This window comes from Lichenostomus cassidix, chromosome Z (genome assembly GCF_008360975.1).
Source record: "Lichenostomus cassidix isolate B80296 chromosome Z, HeHo_3.0, whole genome shotgun sequence".
NCBI classification, from domain to species: domain Eukaryota; kingdom Metazoa; phylum Chordata; class Aves; order Passeriformes; family Meliphagidae; genus Lichenostomus; species Lichenostomus cassidix.
The window spans coordinates 23,129,671-23,148,959 of NC_139511.1; the positions used below are offsets into that span (position 1 = coordinate 23,129,671).

At 41.3% G+C, this 19,289-nt stretch overlaps 1 protein-coding gene across 1 annotated transcript in view; it reads right to left on the minus strand.

Annotated features, from left to right (window-relative positions):
* Window positions 1-4,320: 4,320 nt before the first annotated feature.
* Window positions 4,321-19,289, minus strand: part of SNX30 (sorting nexin family member 30) — a 46,668-nt gene continuing 31,699 nt past the window's right edge. The window contains exons 5-9 of the mRNA XM_085043329.1: window positions 18,232-18,427; window positions 17,388-17,587; window positions 11,792-11,878; window positions 6,925-7,077; window positions 4,321-4,737 (exon numbers count right to left, since the gene is read on the minus strand). Coding sequence (XP_084899455.1) covers window positions 4,678-4,737; window positions 6,925-7,077; window positions 11,792-11,878; window positions 17,388-17,587; window positions 18,232-18,427 — 696 coding nt within the window. The 3' untranslated portion in view covers window positions 4,321-4,677. The remainder of the gene's footprint in view (window positions 4,738-6,924; window positions 7,078-11,791; window positions 11,879-17,387; window positions 17,588-18,231; window positions 18,428-19,289) is intronic.

The window sequence follows — 19,289 nt, forward strand, 5'->3', positions numbered from 1 at the left end:
AAGGGTATTGAAACATGCCAGCACCAAAAGGCAAGACAACATTTCCTAGCCTGCGAGTCTGAACAAGAGCATAGTTGCCAGATTTGGCCAAGTGCAGGAAACAAAAGCCTCCGTCCCCTTTTTACATTGTTTACTAGCTAAGTCACACAGAGACAAGTCTTTTCACAGCTTTCATTTTGTATTTCAATGGTATGAACAGTGACTCCAGTTCTGGTGAGTGTGTTTACAGAGAGCGAAAGCAGAATAGTCTGGACAAGGAGCCAGCACTGTTTTGGTCCCCATCACTGACACCTTCACCACAGTGTGTGAGGCTCACAGCCAGCTTGCCTTCACCTGCATGGCCCAACTCTCCAGACCTTAGGGAGGGACAGAGGGATGCAGGCACAGAGAAGTAAGAACAAGGATGGTGCTTCTTTATTTTTTGTGTACTACAAACAAAAGCCCTTTGGCTCTTATTGTAAGACTGGCCCTCAGCAATCTCTCCTTGTGCAGTGGGAATGTTGCATTGGCCCCAGCCCTGCAGCTTGATCTGAAGGTATGGATACGTATCTCAGCAGCAGAGTTAAGGAAATGGTTAAACTTCAAAGCATAGAATACCAAGACCTTCAAAGTAGTCTAGGACAGTGACTAGCCTTTATTATTATACCTCCTTGGAAAGTCCATTATTTTCTGCATAATTACTGTGCTTTAGGCATGCAACCTTAAAATGTGTCCAGTTCATTACTAAGTACTTGTACAAGTCAAATACTTCAGCAAGACTTCCAAGCACAGAATTAAGCACTGCCATTTTAGTTTGTAAATTGGTTCAACAGAGCTCCCAAAAAGTTTTAAATGCCACATTCAGTCTGCCAGAAAGCAAGTTTATTCCTTTGATCCCCAGTTTTACTTCACAAGAGAGAAAAAAAATCCAACAAGTAGTAGCAACTCGCCTATCTTTAAAAAAAAGTCCTCATTTTCCCTACATGTTAGTTGTGGTAGCAAAAGTTCATGTACCCGAGGACAGAATGTTCCACCTTCAGAATTTAAGACGACAGACCATCTAATGAGCTAGTTTAGTCTACGCAATTTTGCTCACTGGTTATCAGGACAAGAATTTTCAACAGTCTGCAAGAATAATCATAGTAATATGCAGTTATATTGTGCAAGTTTTAACAAAAGCATGGCCCTGTTAAAATACTGAACAGTCCCTGCTGGTCTGGGAAAGAATTCTTTTGTACCCTGGCATCTGCAGGACTGACATCTCAAGCAATATGCATCATGAACAGTCTATGCAGAGCTGCTGCTTCAAGGCTACCACACAGCACCTCCACAGAACTGCCTCTGCCATTCATGTTTTGTCTCTATCACTTATCCCACTACCTTATCCCTAGCACAAGTTTTAGTGCAACAAAAATCCAAGCAGATTTCAGTGAAGAATCCATACTTTGTTCTTTAATACTACTCACATCAGAACTGTTCATGTTTTTAGGGCTAGACTTATTACCTTTCCATTTTTCAATGTAAACCTGAAAAAGCCACGATGTTTTAACATCCATGTTTATTGCAAGATTTAGAACCTGGTAAAGGTATACATGAACAATGCATGGTCCATTACCAAGCACAGAAACAAGATCACAGTGCTTGCTTTATTGTGCTGGTGCCATTTAGGAGAAGAAAAAAACACCGCAAAAACTACACATTAGTAACCAGCCAGAAGTGAATTATGCATCCTCTGAGAGGGACCTTGCCCTGGCTATGGATTATGAGGAAAACGGGACTGATTTAAGGACTGCCGAAGGAACCACATCTTAAACAGGCTCACAGAAAGGGTGCCAAATACTTTTAGTGTCATTTTGGTGCATGTGCAAAGAGTGATCTTAAGTGACCTAACACTCAATAAGTTATTCAAAGATGAAGCTCTTGCACTACTCCTGCTTCCCTTTACCAACATCTTCTATTTCTCTCATGGAAGTTTGGACCATCCAAAGTAAAGACTTTCATTCTGTAAGGATTACATTCTGTAAGGGTAACATCCTAACAGTTTCAGGTCTTAACAGTTCAGGTCTCAACCTCCCACTAACAGCAGTTATTTGACACAAGTGTCACTCTGCACATCTTGCAGGAATTTCCTGCAGCTTTTGTAGTTCTCCTGACTGGCATGGCTGCCCCAAACATCACAGCCAGGATCCTCCTCATACCTCACCCAGAGTGTCTCCCACTGTTACCTAGTGATTTACAACAGCTCTTCATAAGAAGAGACCACTCCATAGCCCATAGGAACCGAGACCCACCATTGCACACCCTTCTCACACTGCAGCAATTCTTGCAGAGGACTTCTCTTTTGAATGTCAAGTTTTATTTCCCATGTATGAGCTTAAGAGGTTTTGGTCCAGATCACATAAGATCTCCTGATCTTCAACAGCTCCAGCCTCAACAGTTACATGTTGATTTGAACTTCACTTGGTACTCTTCACTGTCCATCATGCTTCTCATGAACAGCTGTGATGTTAATTGCTTAATTCCCCAGAAGCAACACCCATTTTAATTTGACATAAAACAAAGCAGGAAGAGGAACTCAGTGTTGTAAGGCATCCGATGAAACCACCTGTAGGAAAAAAACACCATCCCTTCTACTCAACTTTTGCTGTTTATTTTAGTAAGATGGTGGGAAGACTGATTAAATATTAGTTCAAATTATATTTTGCTTAAGTCCCAGTGATGTTGATGAGTCAACTACAAAATTCCATTTACCCCAAATGAACTAATTCAAAAAGCATGTTGCTCCTTCTTTGTGAAAAACAAGGAAGACTGTAACCCTGAAGGCCAGACTGTTAGATAGTATGCAAGTGCTTATTCCAGATTGCTTCAAGATGATCCCCTTAAGTACTTCCCCTGAAAAGAGGAGTCTGTGATTCTGAACCTAACAGCAACTTACACCAGAGTTCTCATTCACACCAAAAAGTGCACATTGACAAACTGAGCTTAAAACAAGAAACACAGTTTGTTTAGTACCACAGAGTTGTCAATGAAGGCTGAGTCAAAAAGGAAAAATTCTTAAAACGTCTTATACTTTTACTTTTTCATGCAGAGAGCACCATCTCATTAGCCTGACAGCTACCACAGTGCTGCAATAACTCATCTTGAGAGTTCCATAAAGCCACCAGGCTGAGAAGGGTGGCTGCAGGTTCAGTTGGTGTTTATGAAGGAATAAATTCCAAATCAGACTAGTACCTGGTAGGTTGTCACAGGAGAACACAGACGTTGCACAATATCAATCACGGCTCACATTCTTTGCAAGAATGTTGCCAGAGAACAAGCAATCACTCAAATTTAGCAGTAAGCACTGAGTTATTTATTGCCCTAATTCCCAGTATTACACTCATATGAGCCCCAACCCCCCCTTCACTTAGGACGGTTAAATCACATCAGTATTCCTAAGGCCATGAACACCAAGTAGGCATTTACTTGAGGTGGAGGTTGACTGCAAGAGAAAGGACAAAACAGGGACTTGCAGAAGTAGCTACAGTTCTAAAGGCCAATAAAAACTACTAAGAAAATAGACTTGTACCAAAAGTTGTCTTAGACTTGCCATGTGGTTCAGCAGAGACAGGTACGAACACTATGTGTACCTAAGAGGGTACCCATCTATCCCCCACCAAACCATATAAGGCAAGCTTCTCTCATGCTTGGTGGGAGCAAGCATTTGACACCTTTTGGCTTTTGGCTGCTGGAAAGAAAGCGTGGAGAGAGAAAGCAGAATTCAGCCTTTACTACGGCGGGCATCTTAGGCGACCAAGCCAAATGCGGCTCTAGCAAAACCCATATTTAAAGCATGGTGTAAGAGATTTCCACCATGCAACTTCCAGAGCTAGCTTTGGAAAAGACTATTAATTCCTCCCCCATTCCCACAACCCTTGAAAGGCTGCTGGTCAACTCATTCCCACAGCTAGGCTGATTTTGATCCCCAAGTCAGTCACAAGTACACTTCAGTCAACTGACATTACTTCATAATCACCAAGGTAAACAAAGATACTCAGTATGAACCAACAGCATGCCACACTCACACAAAAATCACAGTTCATGCTTGCATCACCGACTATCTGCAGCTGGTGTTGGTATGCTCTGTCTAGGACCAGCCTGACTCCCAGACAGGAAAGTCTCCAGAGATCATTTCATCCAGAGGGAGTGCATGGGCAGTAGCAAAACAGAAAATATTCATTCCCAGCCTTTCCCTGTCCTTTAAAAAAAAAAAGGGAGAAGATTGCTTAGGGAGTACTGTTATCATAGAAATAATTACTGGGGGTTATTTTAAGCAAACAAAACAGAATGGTAATAAAGATGTCATTTGGCACCTTGCAGTAGAGTTTTATTTTCATCTTTTTAGTGTTCCACTCATCAGTTCCTTCCAGACTAGAGAGGTAAATTTTATCAAGATCCCCATGCACTTTCACTGTGAACCCCAATCACTCCATAGGATAAAGAAGGAACCATTCAAGGTAACTCAAAAAGATGAAACATACCCCAGTTGAAACACAAAAATTGAGGGGAAAAAAAATTCAAATAGGCTAGAACAGATGCTCTGAAAAACTAAGTGCAGCTGTCATTTCAGCTAACTTAACAAAAAGAGTCTTCCATACAGTTCCAGTATGACTAGTGGTACTGAGCATTGAAGTGCTAGACTGTCCATGAAGGTACTTCTTATTTGGTCTCTGGCTTGTCTTGCAATAGTGGTATAATTGATTCCCACGCCGTAAGGCACTGAAGAAAGAAAGAAAGAAATATTTTAAAAATGGATTTTATATCAATTCATATAACTTCTGACAAACCGTTCCAGATCAATAGAATGCAAGTTGAAGGAAAGACAGTTTTCTGGATCTCTATAGCTTATTGCAGAAGAGGGGAAAAGACCCAGAATCTCAAACAGCAAGGAGGTGTTAGAATAGCTGCACCTTCCAAATAAATTCAACAAATTCAAGTTTTCTAAAACCATCAGCTGTCCCAAGCCATTAAAAATCATCAGTGCACCCAGGATTTCCAAATACTACCCTAGACTTTTCCAAACTGAAGAATACCACAGCTTTCAGCTAGTCAGACAAAGTGTTTTGAGCAGAAAATTACATCTTTCTGGCATGGCTGTGGGTGAAGGCTGATATGGACACAATGGCAGTTACTATACACTACCTCCAGCAAACTTATTTGAAAGAAAACATGCATTTAAGGAAGCTAGTTCTGAGACACAGTGTATTCCAGTACAGCTCTGGGATTTGACTCCCCTATATGACAAACTGGTAGTGCCTGATATAGTAAACTGTAAGTGGAATGTAGCTTCTGAGTTATTAGAAAGCCACTCCAGGCTTTGGAGTCATTTTCCCAGACACATGCACTTAATACAGTCCTGGTACTGTGTATTGTTACTGTCTTTCAACCACATAGAGCCCAGAAGTCAAACTGGGCAATACAAACTGTGGAATCCATATTATTAAATGCTGGAAATGAGCAAGTTCATCAGCAGCTCTTATATCCACAAGTCATTACTGTCAGACATCTTCCTTCTAACCTTGCCAATTGTACTGCAGGTGCATAGAGTACCTCTGGGTTGTGTACCCTGAAGTGACTGGACACTTTCTTACCAAAAAAACTTCCTTGGTAAAAGCAAAACTAATGTACAGATCTAACAGTCAGTTGCAGAGGCCCTAATGGATGTTCAGTGGAGTCTTTAGCACTCCCCTCCACAGCAGCCTTAGAAGAGACACCAGGGTGAAGGAAGTTCAGTGTATGTAGTTATGAACTACGACAAGACAGACACTGGAAAGGGAAAAGGTACTGCATACTAATATTACACAGAGAGGTAACCTAGCACACGCAGAAGCTTGTTGAGTAAATGTGGAAAAATGAGCAGACAAGATGATGTTTACTAGGCTATGCATAAACCCAGTAGTTCTAGTAGTGTTTAATATATCCTAAATATTTAATGTACCTAAAGTGAGCTTACAACACTGCTAGAGGATGACTTTTTACATGAGCTTGTAGTGACAAGGGGCAATTACTTTACACCAGAAGAGGGCAGGTTTAGATTAGATAATTAGGAAGAAATTTACTATTAGGATGAGGAAACACTAGAACAGGTTACCTGGAGAAGTTGTGAATGCTCCATGTCTGGAAGTGTTTTAGGTTCATGTTGGATGGGGCTCTGAGCCACCTATTCTATTGAAAGGCATCCCTGACTCCGGCAGAAGGTTGAAACTTAGATGTCCTCTAACGTCCCTTACAAACCTTTCTGTGATCCTATGGTATCAATCACTGCACTGGGCTGCACTGCTCCAGAACAAACTAAAACTAGATTGGAAGCATGTGCAGTTAAATGTCAAGGTCCTTTCAATTAAAAATAAAAAAATCTGATACCAAATCCCAGGTACCCATGCACCAAACTGAGAAAGGGCAGAAGCTAGGAATTTTCAGGGCTAGTATACAAGGGACAGAGATTAGAATAATTTATCCATAGCAGATATAATCCATATGTGAGTCTGTGAACGTGCATTAACTCATGTAGTTTTGTTCATAAAATACACAAATCAAGGATTCTTCTACTCAGGTAGTATTATTAGAACACGCAATTTTGGTTTTTTCCATCACCACTGCTGCTGATCAGTAATTTTTTCAATTCAGGAGTGCAAAACAGACGAACATGCATGACAAAATGTTTTTAGAGTGCTGACTTGAAAAAGACCACTAGTCTCACAGAGATCACTTGACCATGACTGGCAACTCATTAGATTACACTAAGCTGCTGACAAAGGGCAGCTTCCACAGCACTACGGAACTGATTTACATGTCTAATACTCTCTGTCTTCAAGACAGTGTGAAGATCTCCTGAAGAATTATCGCTACTTCAGAGAAAAATAAACTACTTTTATTCCTGTCAGTGCTCCAACATGTGATACATACCTTCTCGTAGTACTGGATGTTTTTATCTGCCATCCCCATGAGTAGCTGCCTAAAGTCTTGCCTTTTGTTGTTCTGCCATCTCTCCATATCTGCTTTCAGGTCAGCATTGAAACATTCTACTCGGTCTTGACATTTCTCAACATCTGTGGGTACCTGCAGCAAAAGAAATGGAGATCAAAACTGTCACCAAGAGTGCTAGATTGCTGAATTACTGCAAACATCACTGAGCAAAACTACGGAAGGGTAAATTCACAATCCAGTAGTTATCCTGAATCAACTCAGTTACGGTTGCAGGGAAAAAGCCGCAGTTCTGAACTAGGCAGGATATGAGATTTGCTGTTTGAGGTGGTAAGCGCTTGCTTGTGCTCGTCCATCTCCACGCCTGATATGGAGGCAGATGGAGGAAGTACTCCCTAAAGGCACAGGAAAAACATTTGGTTGTAAGTGCAGGTACCAAAGCTCAATTCCTAATGCTCAAACTGAGCAGCCTGGCTCCACAGCAAACTTTCCTCTTTCCTATTTACAGCTGCAGTAGGAATTTCCCAATTTACACCAGCGTGTATACAACAACAAACATTTAGGTTTAGCAAAAATGCTGAGTAAGAGACCTTAATATTGACAGCTGCAGAATAAGATTTTTAAGTCCTTAGTTTCTAGCTTTCACTTTTAACCTTACAGGCTTCCTGAACAAAATTTAACTGCAAAGCACTCGTGATTATCACCATGGGATGGGCTCATGGCCCTTTGGCCTCAACACTGGGCACACAACCATGCAAAAGCAACAAATGATATCTTGAAGGACAGCCTTCCGCAAGCTGAGGTACAGATTTAGATGGATTCTGACAGCAGTCACCGGCGTCAGGTACATGCACTTTATACCAACTAAGTTGGTGTTCTTTCCTTATGTTTTAACTAATATCATGTAAGCCATGAGGCAAATACAAGAATAATTTACAAGTATTTCCTCAACAACAACACCTTTCTCTCCGTTCTCAGCTGCTGCACAGTCCATGCAGACAGGAGTCCTGTAAGGACATGAAGACTAAGCCTATGACCTCAGAAGAGGAAACTCCTGAATACTGGTACCAAAGTGAAAAGTGAACTTTCACTCTGCAGGCTGTGACTTGGACAAAGGCAAAACACAGAATGAAGGACATTTGAAGAACTTTGTAGTGGCTCCTCCAATACTTGATACTTTCCACAAATTCCCTTCCTCTCTGAGGGGCGTGAAAGAAGGAAGAGGATGAACAGACTACATAAGAAGCTTTCCATGAATGCCTACAGGAAGTTAGGGGTGTGCTACTGCCTTGCAGTTTGGCAAGGTACTCAGTATAGGCAGAAACATATCAACTGTGTTTCTTCTCCAGGACATGGGTTAGGGCTGATCACTGAAGTACTACTCAGAGAAGGTCTTACATCTGTTCTCCAATAAACCAACCTGTCTGAGATGCAGGAGCTCTTCATGCTCATGGAATTTGAGTTCCCCTTTATCCATACAACTGTTTACACTATAGGCAGCTTGAGGGTTCAGTATACTCTTTTCCCTCACCATGTCTGAGCACTATACATATGGCTACAGAATTCACTCTGCTACAACTCCAGACAAAGTTCCCTCATAGGCTTCAGATAAGAACTACCAAGCCAGGGACTGGAAGGTTTAGAGGATGCTCCCCTCAGGGCATGTATGCCTCGCATCATAAATACTCTGCTATCTTAAAGTGAAAGGCTAGACTATCAAGAGAAATATTTATGAAGTCTGGAAGCAAAACACAAGATTTCCCAATCCAATTAACTTAGCTTCCAAGCACTCACGAGCTTCCTGGTTCTTCTGCCAGGATCTGAAACCACAATGAAGCTATACAAAATCTATTCTTTCTCACAGTGAGTTCTCCGTCTGGTCAGTCTATGAGGGCTGTATGAGTTTAGAGCTACAGGGATAACCCAGTGGTCAGCAAATGGGTCACATGTGCTCTCATCAAGGAGCAACAGCAACTCCAACTAAGTCTCCAGAGGCATCATGAAAGCAGTGTCTGCACATGCAGCAGTCCTATTCAGGATTGCAAATGCCTTTCCTTACAAAACTGCATCTCCCCAAAAGAAAATTTGCAGCTCAGTATTTAAGACGAAAATTTAAGTTAATGAACAGCTTTTAAGCACTTAATATCAGTGCAAAGTCAATGCAAAGAGATATTATATGTTTATCATCAAATCTGGGCCTAAGTTAAAACATCAATGCTGATGCTTTTGTTTGCTTTTACCAGGGGAGACACTAAATATTATCTAGCAACAAAGAACCAGGAAAAATGTAGATTGGACTTTGGAGGAAGTTGCTACATCCTTAATGATATCTGCCCTCAGCTACTGAATAGCCCAAAAACTCCTCAAGCCACAAAACCAGAGTGACAACTGGGTCAAACTCCAACACATTCTTAAAGGGCCCAAGACTCTTTCAATGAGTTAATTTCAACTGATGAGAGATATATATGCAGGCAAGAACTGAGCATAAAATTGTATATATATGGTAAAGAAGTTCTGCACATACATCTAATCCTCTTCACACTGATTCTGTTCTGTTAAAAAAGTAACATCTATAATTTAGTGTGGTCAATTAGCATCTCCACTTTAAAACTCCTCTACAGCAACATCACCAAGTAGCAAATGGTCCCAAAGCAGAACAAATCCAGCATTAATTAGACAACTGATATTTGCATATGATATTTCTACCTTCCTAGTTCTTGGGGAACAGTTATCTGTTACAAGGCTTTTTTATTCCACCCCTATATATATGGTCACCTTCTACTTCAAGTTTTGCAGTAACATGTTTACTGTTCCCACAGATCACCACAATTCAATCCCTTGAGGTAGACAGAATAAAACAGGTCATGAGAGGCAAATTTCATCTGACCAGAAGGAAACCACGACTGTCCTTCAGTGTGTTAGTCAGATTACTGCAAAATCAGCTCCAGCATGGGTCAGAAACGCGTGAGAGGCATTTCACCACAGCACTTGTTAGAAACTGAAAGGCTGCAGACTCCACAGAAACACCATGATGCTACTGATAAACACCACACACACTGTGCTTTCAGTGAAAGCTTCAGCATTCTGAGCGGTACCTGCTGACAGACACAGTAGCCATGAAAGCCTTCTGCATTCAGGCCACTGAGCTCTAAGCTCATGATCTCCCTGCCAGAACAGTCTAATGGCCTGGTGAGCTCTGTGATGCCAGGCTGCGTATGTGCACAGGAGGCCCAGAAAGCCCCCCAGTGAGAGATTATCAAGTAGTGATAGGCCTTTCTTTCATGATCTAAACATAGGCCTTTGTTCTCTTAGAGTTTTGTTTGGGGTCTTTTTACATAATTTCCACCAAATCAGCAAATATACCACAAGAAACACAAACACCATTCCACAACTGCAGCACATGACCCTCTGCCTGCTTTTAGTTTCCAGCAAGTCATAGTCAGGAAACCTCACTGAATGTAAGACATGATGCTATGCACAGCTCTGAGCTACCAGCTCTTACAGGCAAGGACACAACCTCCAGATTGAAAGGTTCTGAAAACCCCAGAGACAGTATTTTGTGAACATGCAAGGAGATCTATACAGTCTGTTTACTTTCAACGTGTAAAGGACACAAACTACTTATGTTACAAAAAGCTGTGAGAAGTTGCCAAAAAATATGCTTATATTCTGCAGAGGAGACACTAAGTATTCAAAAGATTCACAAGATCTAAATGCTGTACTTTACAAAATAATCCCACTGAGATATGAGATCCAAAGGCCTTTTAACAGGTGAGAGATTAGCAAAATTCAGCAATTCCACTGCATCAAAATCTTGGTAAATCAAATGCCTAAAACCTCAACTGGCTTGCTGGGTATGCTAGATTTAGTTCCCTTCATTCTAGATACAACTGTCAGAATACCTGTTTATACAAAGCTACACTGAGAAAGTAGAGTACATACCACACCAGCCAGTAGAGGGGCAGGCAACAGAGCAAAATACAAGAGCACCACAAAACACCTAGTACACCACTATTTGTAGCTCATTACAGACAAAAGACTGGAAAAATACTTTTGCATTTCTGTGTTCTCATCTGCTTCAGCTTCTTAAAATTCAAAAGATTATGTGACCCTCCTGTACAGTGAACCTTACTGTACAGCAGTCGTAATACTGAAAGTCATTAATTATTAACATAAATATAAGGGGAACCAAAAACCTTCAAGCAGAGGAAGGGAACAAACTCTGCTGTCATCATCAGTTAAAGGTGCAATGATTTAAGAAAAAGCTCTTGCACTCTGTTTCAGGCAGAAGCAGGTGGCAGCATAAGCATGTCAGTTTACAGCTTTGCTTTTGCATGGAGCCCAGCCAAAACCTGCCATCCAGTGACAGGTGCTGTCCCTGCTCAGCACCACACAGGTAGAGCTACCTAGCAGAAGGGGCAAAATAATGGAGTTTTCCACAGCCAAAACCAGTGTTCTGCAACAGCACAGTCCCACAGTGCCACGGACAGGACCTTAACTCAGCTAGCTGGCATGCTGCTGAGTCAGCAGGGACTGTTCTACCACTGCTTCGGCCCCAGTCACTGAACAGTCCAGCTGACTGCTGGCTGCTGTTGCAGTGTTACAGAGTCATCCTGCTTTGAACTGCAGGAGAGCAGTAGTACAGAAGTTGCTAGACAAGTTACAAATATTCATACCTAGGTCTTTATTCCACACCAGCTTGCCAACAACAAACTTCTGTTCTGCCAGAAACTGCTTATAATGCAAAGAAGCCACCAGATCCAGAAAAAAAACAAGTTCCACTTCTCCATTCTTCTCAGGAAGTAGTGTATATGCAAACTGTTTTTATAGAGCAATTTTAAGTGCTAACCTTTGGACGGTCTTCTTTCTTCAAGGCTACTGCTTCCAGTTTTGCTTCATACTCTGCTTGAACTTGGTCTCTCTTCTTCAACACATTCTATGGTCAAGAGAAAAGAGAGCTGTGAAAGGGATCCTCTTGTTCCTTCCCCCAGCCCACAGGAAACTCTAAACTGACGTATCTTCAGTGCCAATTCAGCCTGAAGTTGGACTTTCAGATTTACTTTGTTTTATTCTATGGCATTTAGGGAGTAGCTTTTAATAACAAAGAGCACTTGCTCTCCAGCAGCTGGCAGGGTCAGACAAAATTCAACATTTGGACAACTGGAGGCATGCGAGATAGAAGCTAACATGAAACCATTAATATAATCCTGACTAAGTAAATTTAATTCATCAGTTGACCTATTATTACCATGACAAGGATACAAACAAAAGCATCAAAGCCAACAAGGACTAATGTAAAGTTTTTGATGTCCTCAAGCAGCAGACAGAAAACAGCATTGGTTAAGAGACAGGAAGACCATCACAGAAGGTATTACAGCTCCCTTTTAACTTGCAAAGACTCTTTAGAATCCTTTAAAGCAAGTGGTCACATTCTTGTGTTGGAGCAACAGTAAGCCTTTATTTTAGATCAGCTGGGGGGGTTGGTTGTTGGTTTAATTAAAAAAAGAGAAAATTATGAAAAGCACAATTTACATGAAAAGCACTGGACTGCCTGAGACAGCTTCTCAAGCAGTAAATGTTTTCTTGACAGAGTATTCTCAGAACAGAGAGCCAAAGATGCTACCCTTAGCTTGTACTACATCCACAAAAAGCACCACTAATGTTATATCACAGTCTTAAAAAAGACTTGAAAAAGTTTGAAAACAACCACAGGAATTAGTCCTTTTACGAATGTCTTACTAAAAATAAGCACTTTTGTATCTGTAAAAGCAGGCAACTTACCACTTTAGCTTTCACACAGAAACAGCTAGTACTTTTTAATTACTCAGTTGATGCAAAGTTATTATTAAAAATGCTCAGAGGGAAGTGAGCAAACACTCATTGTAAAGTCAAAATTCTCTTGCAGCTAACTTAGCTGTGAGTCTTCCCTTCTGCCACCTAGAAGGAATTGCCCATTAAGACACAAACTGGTAACTAGTCATTTTAACAGTTCCAGACAATGCTAGCAACATAGGACTAGTCATGTGCACTGCTGCCGACAGAAATATGTTTTTAAAAGAGTAGCTCCTCAGAGCTCTAAGAGCCAGTCTAGCCAAGATCTAATTAAGGACATACAAATCCTGTATCTACTAATCATCGCTGTCTCCCTCCTCCTTCTTAAGCCAAGAAAAGGTTACCAGTACAGTTGATCTAGAGTGAAGATGTTGCAATCAACAGTCTTACAAAAACTTCAATCCATGATAAATGGGAATGGCACCCCATCCACAAAGTTACTATTAGATCAGTCAATAAAAAGAGGGCAAACCTGAAAAATTCATCTTCAACAGCTTAACTCTCCCTTTTGTCCCAAATGGCATGCAACAAGCATGCCATTCACTGTGTTTGGTTGAAAAACCGCAACATTCCCCCTTCTTTTTGGAATCTATGCAACTATGTGGGCTGGCCCTTAAGGATTGAGGTCACCAATGCAACGAAAGTCTGAGAGATTTAATAGGTACTTCTATTTTGTATGGCCTCTTGAACCTGAGTCAACTGAAATTTCTTCTCAGAAAAACAACCACCTCCAGCAATTGCATTTTCCCTTTAGAAGCCTGGAGCTAGTGTAGGAAGATGAATCTATACCAGGAGTAGTCAATGATTAACAGTTATTGGCGAACTAGATTCAAAGGACAGGTGTCTTAATTCCCCTTAAGTGCTCAAGTCCACCTACTGTGGACAACTAACAATAAGCTTGTGAACACAGTTTTAAGTATCCAGAAATGTCTGACTTGTAAGTGATGAGAAAAATATTGCCCTCCCTTTCACTTGTCCCATATTTCCCTCTGGCACCTCCAGGCAATCACCTCTCAGTTCCAGATCAATGCCTTCACGCTTTAGCAGCAATTATGAAAAGCTCTGCACCAAGCGTCCCCAAAATTACCACAGACCATGCAATACTAATTAGCCTCACTAAGAGAGGAAAACAGTTAAAACAAAAATAGCTGAAAGAAACCAAGCACCAAACAAAAAAAATCTTAACCAGCAAACTTCAGTTATTTCAGGTCAGAACTAAACCACTGGTGTCTGAACAAGAAATACTCAGCTTGGTTCCAGCAAGGCAGGTTCTTCTTCATTTTGTATTTAGTTGAAGCATTCGACCTTGGCCCGTATGTCTACAGAGCTTCAGGAGTCTGCCACCAGCCTCCTATCTCAAATTTCAAGTTCAATCCTATCTGCACACCACATAGCTTCCTACTGTGACTAAACCTCACAAAAGGATCTCTAGTTACTTCATGCCCCTAAAGACACAGTTACCTATTAATGTGGTGCTTGCTTTAAACATGCATTTAAAGCAATATCCAGGAACATCCCTAGGGATCATCTGATAAGTCTTTCCAACAGTGTTAAGCACACAGAAGTCAAATAGCATCCTAATACCTGCACTGAATTATGTAGAGGAGAGTGTGTCCTCTGCATGTGCCTCTCAGGACAACACCAGTGTACATCAGCAAATGTGGTACCACATGTTTGCTGACAAGGGCCTCATTGCACCAGGATTTGAGACATCACCTTGCCATGTCATAGGAATCATGGAATACCAGGTTGGAAGGGACCTCAAGGATCATCTGGTCCAACCTTTCTTGGCAAACACACAGTCTAGACAGGATGGATCAGCACCCTGTCCAGCTGCATCTTAAACATGCCCAGTGATGTAGAATCCACCACTTCCCTGGGAACATTATTCCAAAGGCTGATTGTTCTCACTGTGAAAACTCTTCTCTTGTGTTCAATGAGAATGTCCCCAGGACTAATTTGCACTGATTACCCCTGTTTCTCCATGGGACTTCACGTGAAAAGGGAGTGTCCATCATCTTTGTAGTCAATCATTAAATACTGGTACATGGTGATAAGATTTCCCCTAATCCTTCTTTCCTCAAAGCTAAACATACTCAGCTCTCTCAGCCTTTCCTCATACAGCAGGTTTCTCAGTCCCTTGACCATCTTTGTGGTCCTCTTCTGGACCCTCTTCAGCTTAGCCAAATCTCCACATCTGTTTTTGTGCAAGGATAAAAACTCAACACCGTTGTGGCCTAAAAAGCACTGACCAGAATGAATAATTTGGAACAGGTCTCTCTTAGACACTTCCAGCATGCATTTTACCTCAAGGCCACACCACCAGCTTCTCCCCCGTTCTGTAAAATCTTTCAAACAAACCCAGAGACTGGGCTTCCCTGAATTCAGCTAATACTCTATTCAGCCGGAACTACTGGGCTTTGCCTCCATATGTGCAGTTCCCTCAGGCTCCTCCCCTCAGGCACAACAGTGCTCCTGAAGACATCAAGGTCTCAGCTCTGAACAGTGACAATAATCTGGCTGTTCTTACTCAAGGGACATTCAGCCAGCCATAGACTGCTGTACAGATCATGTTCCCACACCTACACCAGCGGTACAGTGTGCAACAAAGAGAGCTATCAAGGTTGCACTGAACTTGTAATACCTGAAGACTTACCTTCCATCAAGTACCCTGTGCAAAACATGTACTCTCAAAGACCTAAACAGACTTTCATCTCACAGGTAGTCCTCAGAGCAGCTGATGAAGAGGAATGCACTGCTAGTGAAGAGGAAGCCCCTTTCAGCAGAAACCCTCCTGCACTGGTGTTTCCTAGCAGAAGAAAACTGCACTTTGTAGAAACTGAGAAAGTTCAGAACTGTAGAAACTGAGAGGGAAGGAAAACACGAACAGTCTGTCTTGGCTAACAATAGTTTTTGTTCTTGATTTTCAGATTTTTAGATTCAGTAAAGCTAATAAGATGCCCAAGCTAGACACTAAACAACATAATCCTCAGAGCACTAGAAAGTCAAGTCGACAGTCTAAAAAGTTCAAGCTAAAAAGCAAGGGTTTCTTTAGCTGAAGAGGTACTTAGACAGTTAAGTAACTGTTGGCTTGTAGACAGTGCCATTCTAAAACTGCTCTAAAAGGCCAAAAGAAAGCCTAGATGCAAGTCTATAATGCTGCTCTGCCTGTGGCAAGTGGTGATTATCTGCCTAAAGTACCTCTTCAGCTAAAGAAACCCTTGCTTGTTAGCTTAAAAAAATTTCTGCTGCTGTATTTGTGAAAAGCACCTCTCACAACTCAGCTTGCCCCTTCAGATGCCATCCTTGGGCATTTTTAGCATCAAAAGCCAGATGTTCTGAGTTAAAGTATTTAATCACCAGCCCCATGCTCTGTTTATTGTAAGCACACTCCATCCACCTCCACTTCCTACAGTCCCAACATCCTGAGACAAAGCTTCCTACAGTTCACTATGTCTGAGCAATACTTTATTGTTAATATACCTGTAAAGAAAATACACCTCATTCATACTGGGGTAATATCTATGGTGACAAAAGCAAACCATATACTCAGGGAATTAGTGCACCTGCTACAATACTTTAGCCACACATGAGATGTATCACTCCTGAAGCTGGGAAAAGAAATCTACAAGTAAGTGTTTCAATTCTCAGTTTGAGAAGTATAGGATGAGATTAAGATCAAGATGCAGAACTACCACGCTCAGACTGTAAATTTACAATGGGCTATTAGATCTGTAAAGGAGTGCATATCATAGCCTTGTAACAGTTGTTCCAAGTGGAAAGTCTGCAGAAGGAACTTGTCTGTTAGTATCCTACAGAGCGATTGCTAACACATACTGTGCCACAGGTGTGTGGTGAAAAGCTCTGATGAACAAACTAAAGTCCTTGGTATCATTTTTAGTGACGTTTACTCAGTAATTCTTTTCCCCATTAGATCTGACTGATTACCAATGCTCCTTAACTTCAAGAGAATAAAATCCACATTCAAGTAGCTTTTATTATGTCTGTGTAAGCAGCAAAATATCGAGTTCTTGGAGACATTAAGAGTCACAGAATACCATCTTTAAGCAGTTACTTGGTATGCAGAACTTAACAATAGACACATCATGCCTAGGGTATGGGGATGACAGAGGAAGCAGTGTCTGTCATTTGGACACATGGTTCTAAAACGAGGCACCTAATTCTGCTGCATACAAGTGACAGAAGCTGCTAATACTATAATTTCTAGGGACAGGCACTGATCCTGTAGTGAAGAGCTGAAGCACAACTGGCTTCAATTCAAAGAAAGATTCTAGGCAGCCACAGGATGTCTCTTATAGAGGACTACCTGCCACACCTGTGAAGGGGCAACTCTGCAACATGTTGTGGAGTTGCCTACAATACTGACCCTAGCTTGACTGAAGAGCAGAACAGATAAAGAATGCTACCCCATGCAATACCCTGCTATTAAACATACCTAGTTTTGTTTTAACTATGAAAATACCCTCCTACTTAATGTATTATTTACTGCCCCACTTTTCCCACTACCAGCATTTATCACTGTTAAAAAGAATGAACTCGTTAATTCCAGGCAAACACAATAACAGTGCTTTCTGCCACAGGGCTCTCTTTACCTTCATTGACTCAGCATACAATATATATTCCCTAAGCACAGGCAGAAAGTCTTCTGTCATGTCTTCACTGAGTTCTTCAAGAGCAGTGCAGCAGTTCCCAATACAGGCAGACACCCCTTCCAGTGGCTCTGATAGCTCAACCTCCAGCCCTCCCCAGGTTGAATAAACAGGTCCATATTCTCGTAGTTCCACCAAATATTCTGCAAGAGGCAGATGAAAAAAAAGATTATCAGAGTAAGAGCAAGGCACAAAGATGTGCAGACATAAAACAGGAGAAATTATGCACCAAGTTTGAACAACATTAACTCCCACGGGGAGTCAAGACCCGGGTTCATTGGCATGTTAACAGATAGAACTCGACGGCTGTACAGGTGACAGGTTCAAGTTGCCTCTTTCTTAACTTACCATTCCTACAGACTTCCAATACAAAGACTCTTGCACCTCTGCAGTAGCCAAAGACAGTTTTTTTTAAACATAGGCAAAACTTTACTAAGACAGGCCTGTAAAGGTTATCTTCATCTAGGAATTCCATTTGCACTCCTCCAGGTGGAATCTACAGGTTTTTCCACCTTCCAAAAGTCTTTCAAAAATAACTCTAGTAAGACAGTAGGTTGACATAAAATATTCAGCTTTAAAAGAATATCTTGAGAGTTGAGCTAAGATAAGATACTGCATTAGGTTTTGGGCCTGTTTTAAATCTGCAATAGGTATTAGATTTTGCCTTGTGTGTCACTTATTACAGGCCAGAATCATCAACACAAATTGTCTTGATCATGCTATCAACCAGAATAAGACACAGAGGATTCAGACTGAATTGTTATGATGGAACACCTTGTGTCCTTACCCAGCTGCTCCTTGATGATCCGCTGTGCTATTCTGTCAATGGTACCAAGCTTTAGTGAGAATGTGTCTAGGTAATCCCCAATGGCTGCAAACTCCAGTGGCCGACTTCTTAATTTGTAGCCTCCTGTAACGTATTTGACAGACTCCCCCATCTTTGACAGCAAAGCCATTCCTTGCTTTTTGTAGGCATTAAGATCCTAGGAATTAAAACAAAAAAAAAAACCCCAAACCAAAAAAGAACATGTTTAGGAATACTCACTTGCATGTTTGAGTATTAATAAACAAAGGATACTTTCCAGTCAAGAGCAAATCTTGAAGGCAAGAGATTACATGCAGCTTCAAGTCTACCCCTAGATGGAAGTAAATTATCCAGGAGAATGGTATGAAATACATCAAAAATAACTAAGTAGTCCAACTGTACGTGTGGCCAGACTTTCCCATGTTCTCACCAAGGACGTAGCTGTATTAACAGCTCTGGTTCTTCTACCGAAACAGTTCACATCATTCATCCACACAGACTTCTAAGTCACAGCCACAATACCAGTACTAAGCAAAGGTACCAACTGGCTCTAATGACCTAGTACAGAGCTACACATTGCACACCTATTTGGCAAGCAGTCTCCTTACTCCAATTCTGTGGTCACACAGGAGGCAGATGAAGACTGCACACAGAGAAAGTGCAGCATGGGCAGACCACCAAAGCTATTCTGCAAGACAGGGTCTTGCTGGTCAGGCTGGGTCAGATGTATCCATGCTGCTTCTACAGAAAGTGTAAACTTCATTGGCACTCCTTGACACATTTGCATAAACCAACTTTTCAGATGACCTATGATAAAGAGACTTTCTACAATCTTCAAGGAATTTCACCTTAACAGTACACCAGGAAAAAATGGTTTTAGTTAGCCAAAACAGTCAATTTTGCATTTTACTCCTTCCAGCAGGGGTCAGTATTTAACATCTTAAAATGTTATCTTCCTCAGGTTAACAACCTGAGAAAGAGATGTGTTCAAACCAAGTAGACTTCTAGAGATCAATAATTTAGATGTGTTATTACAGACT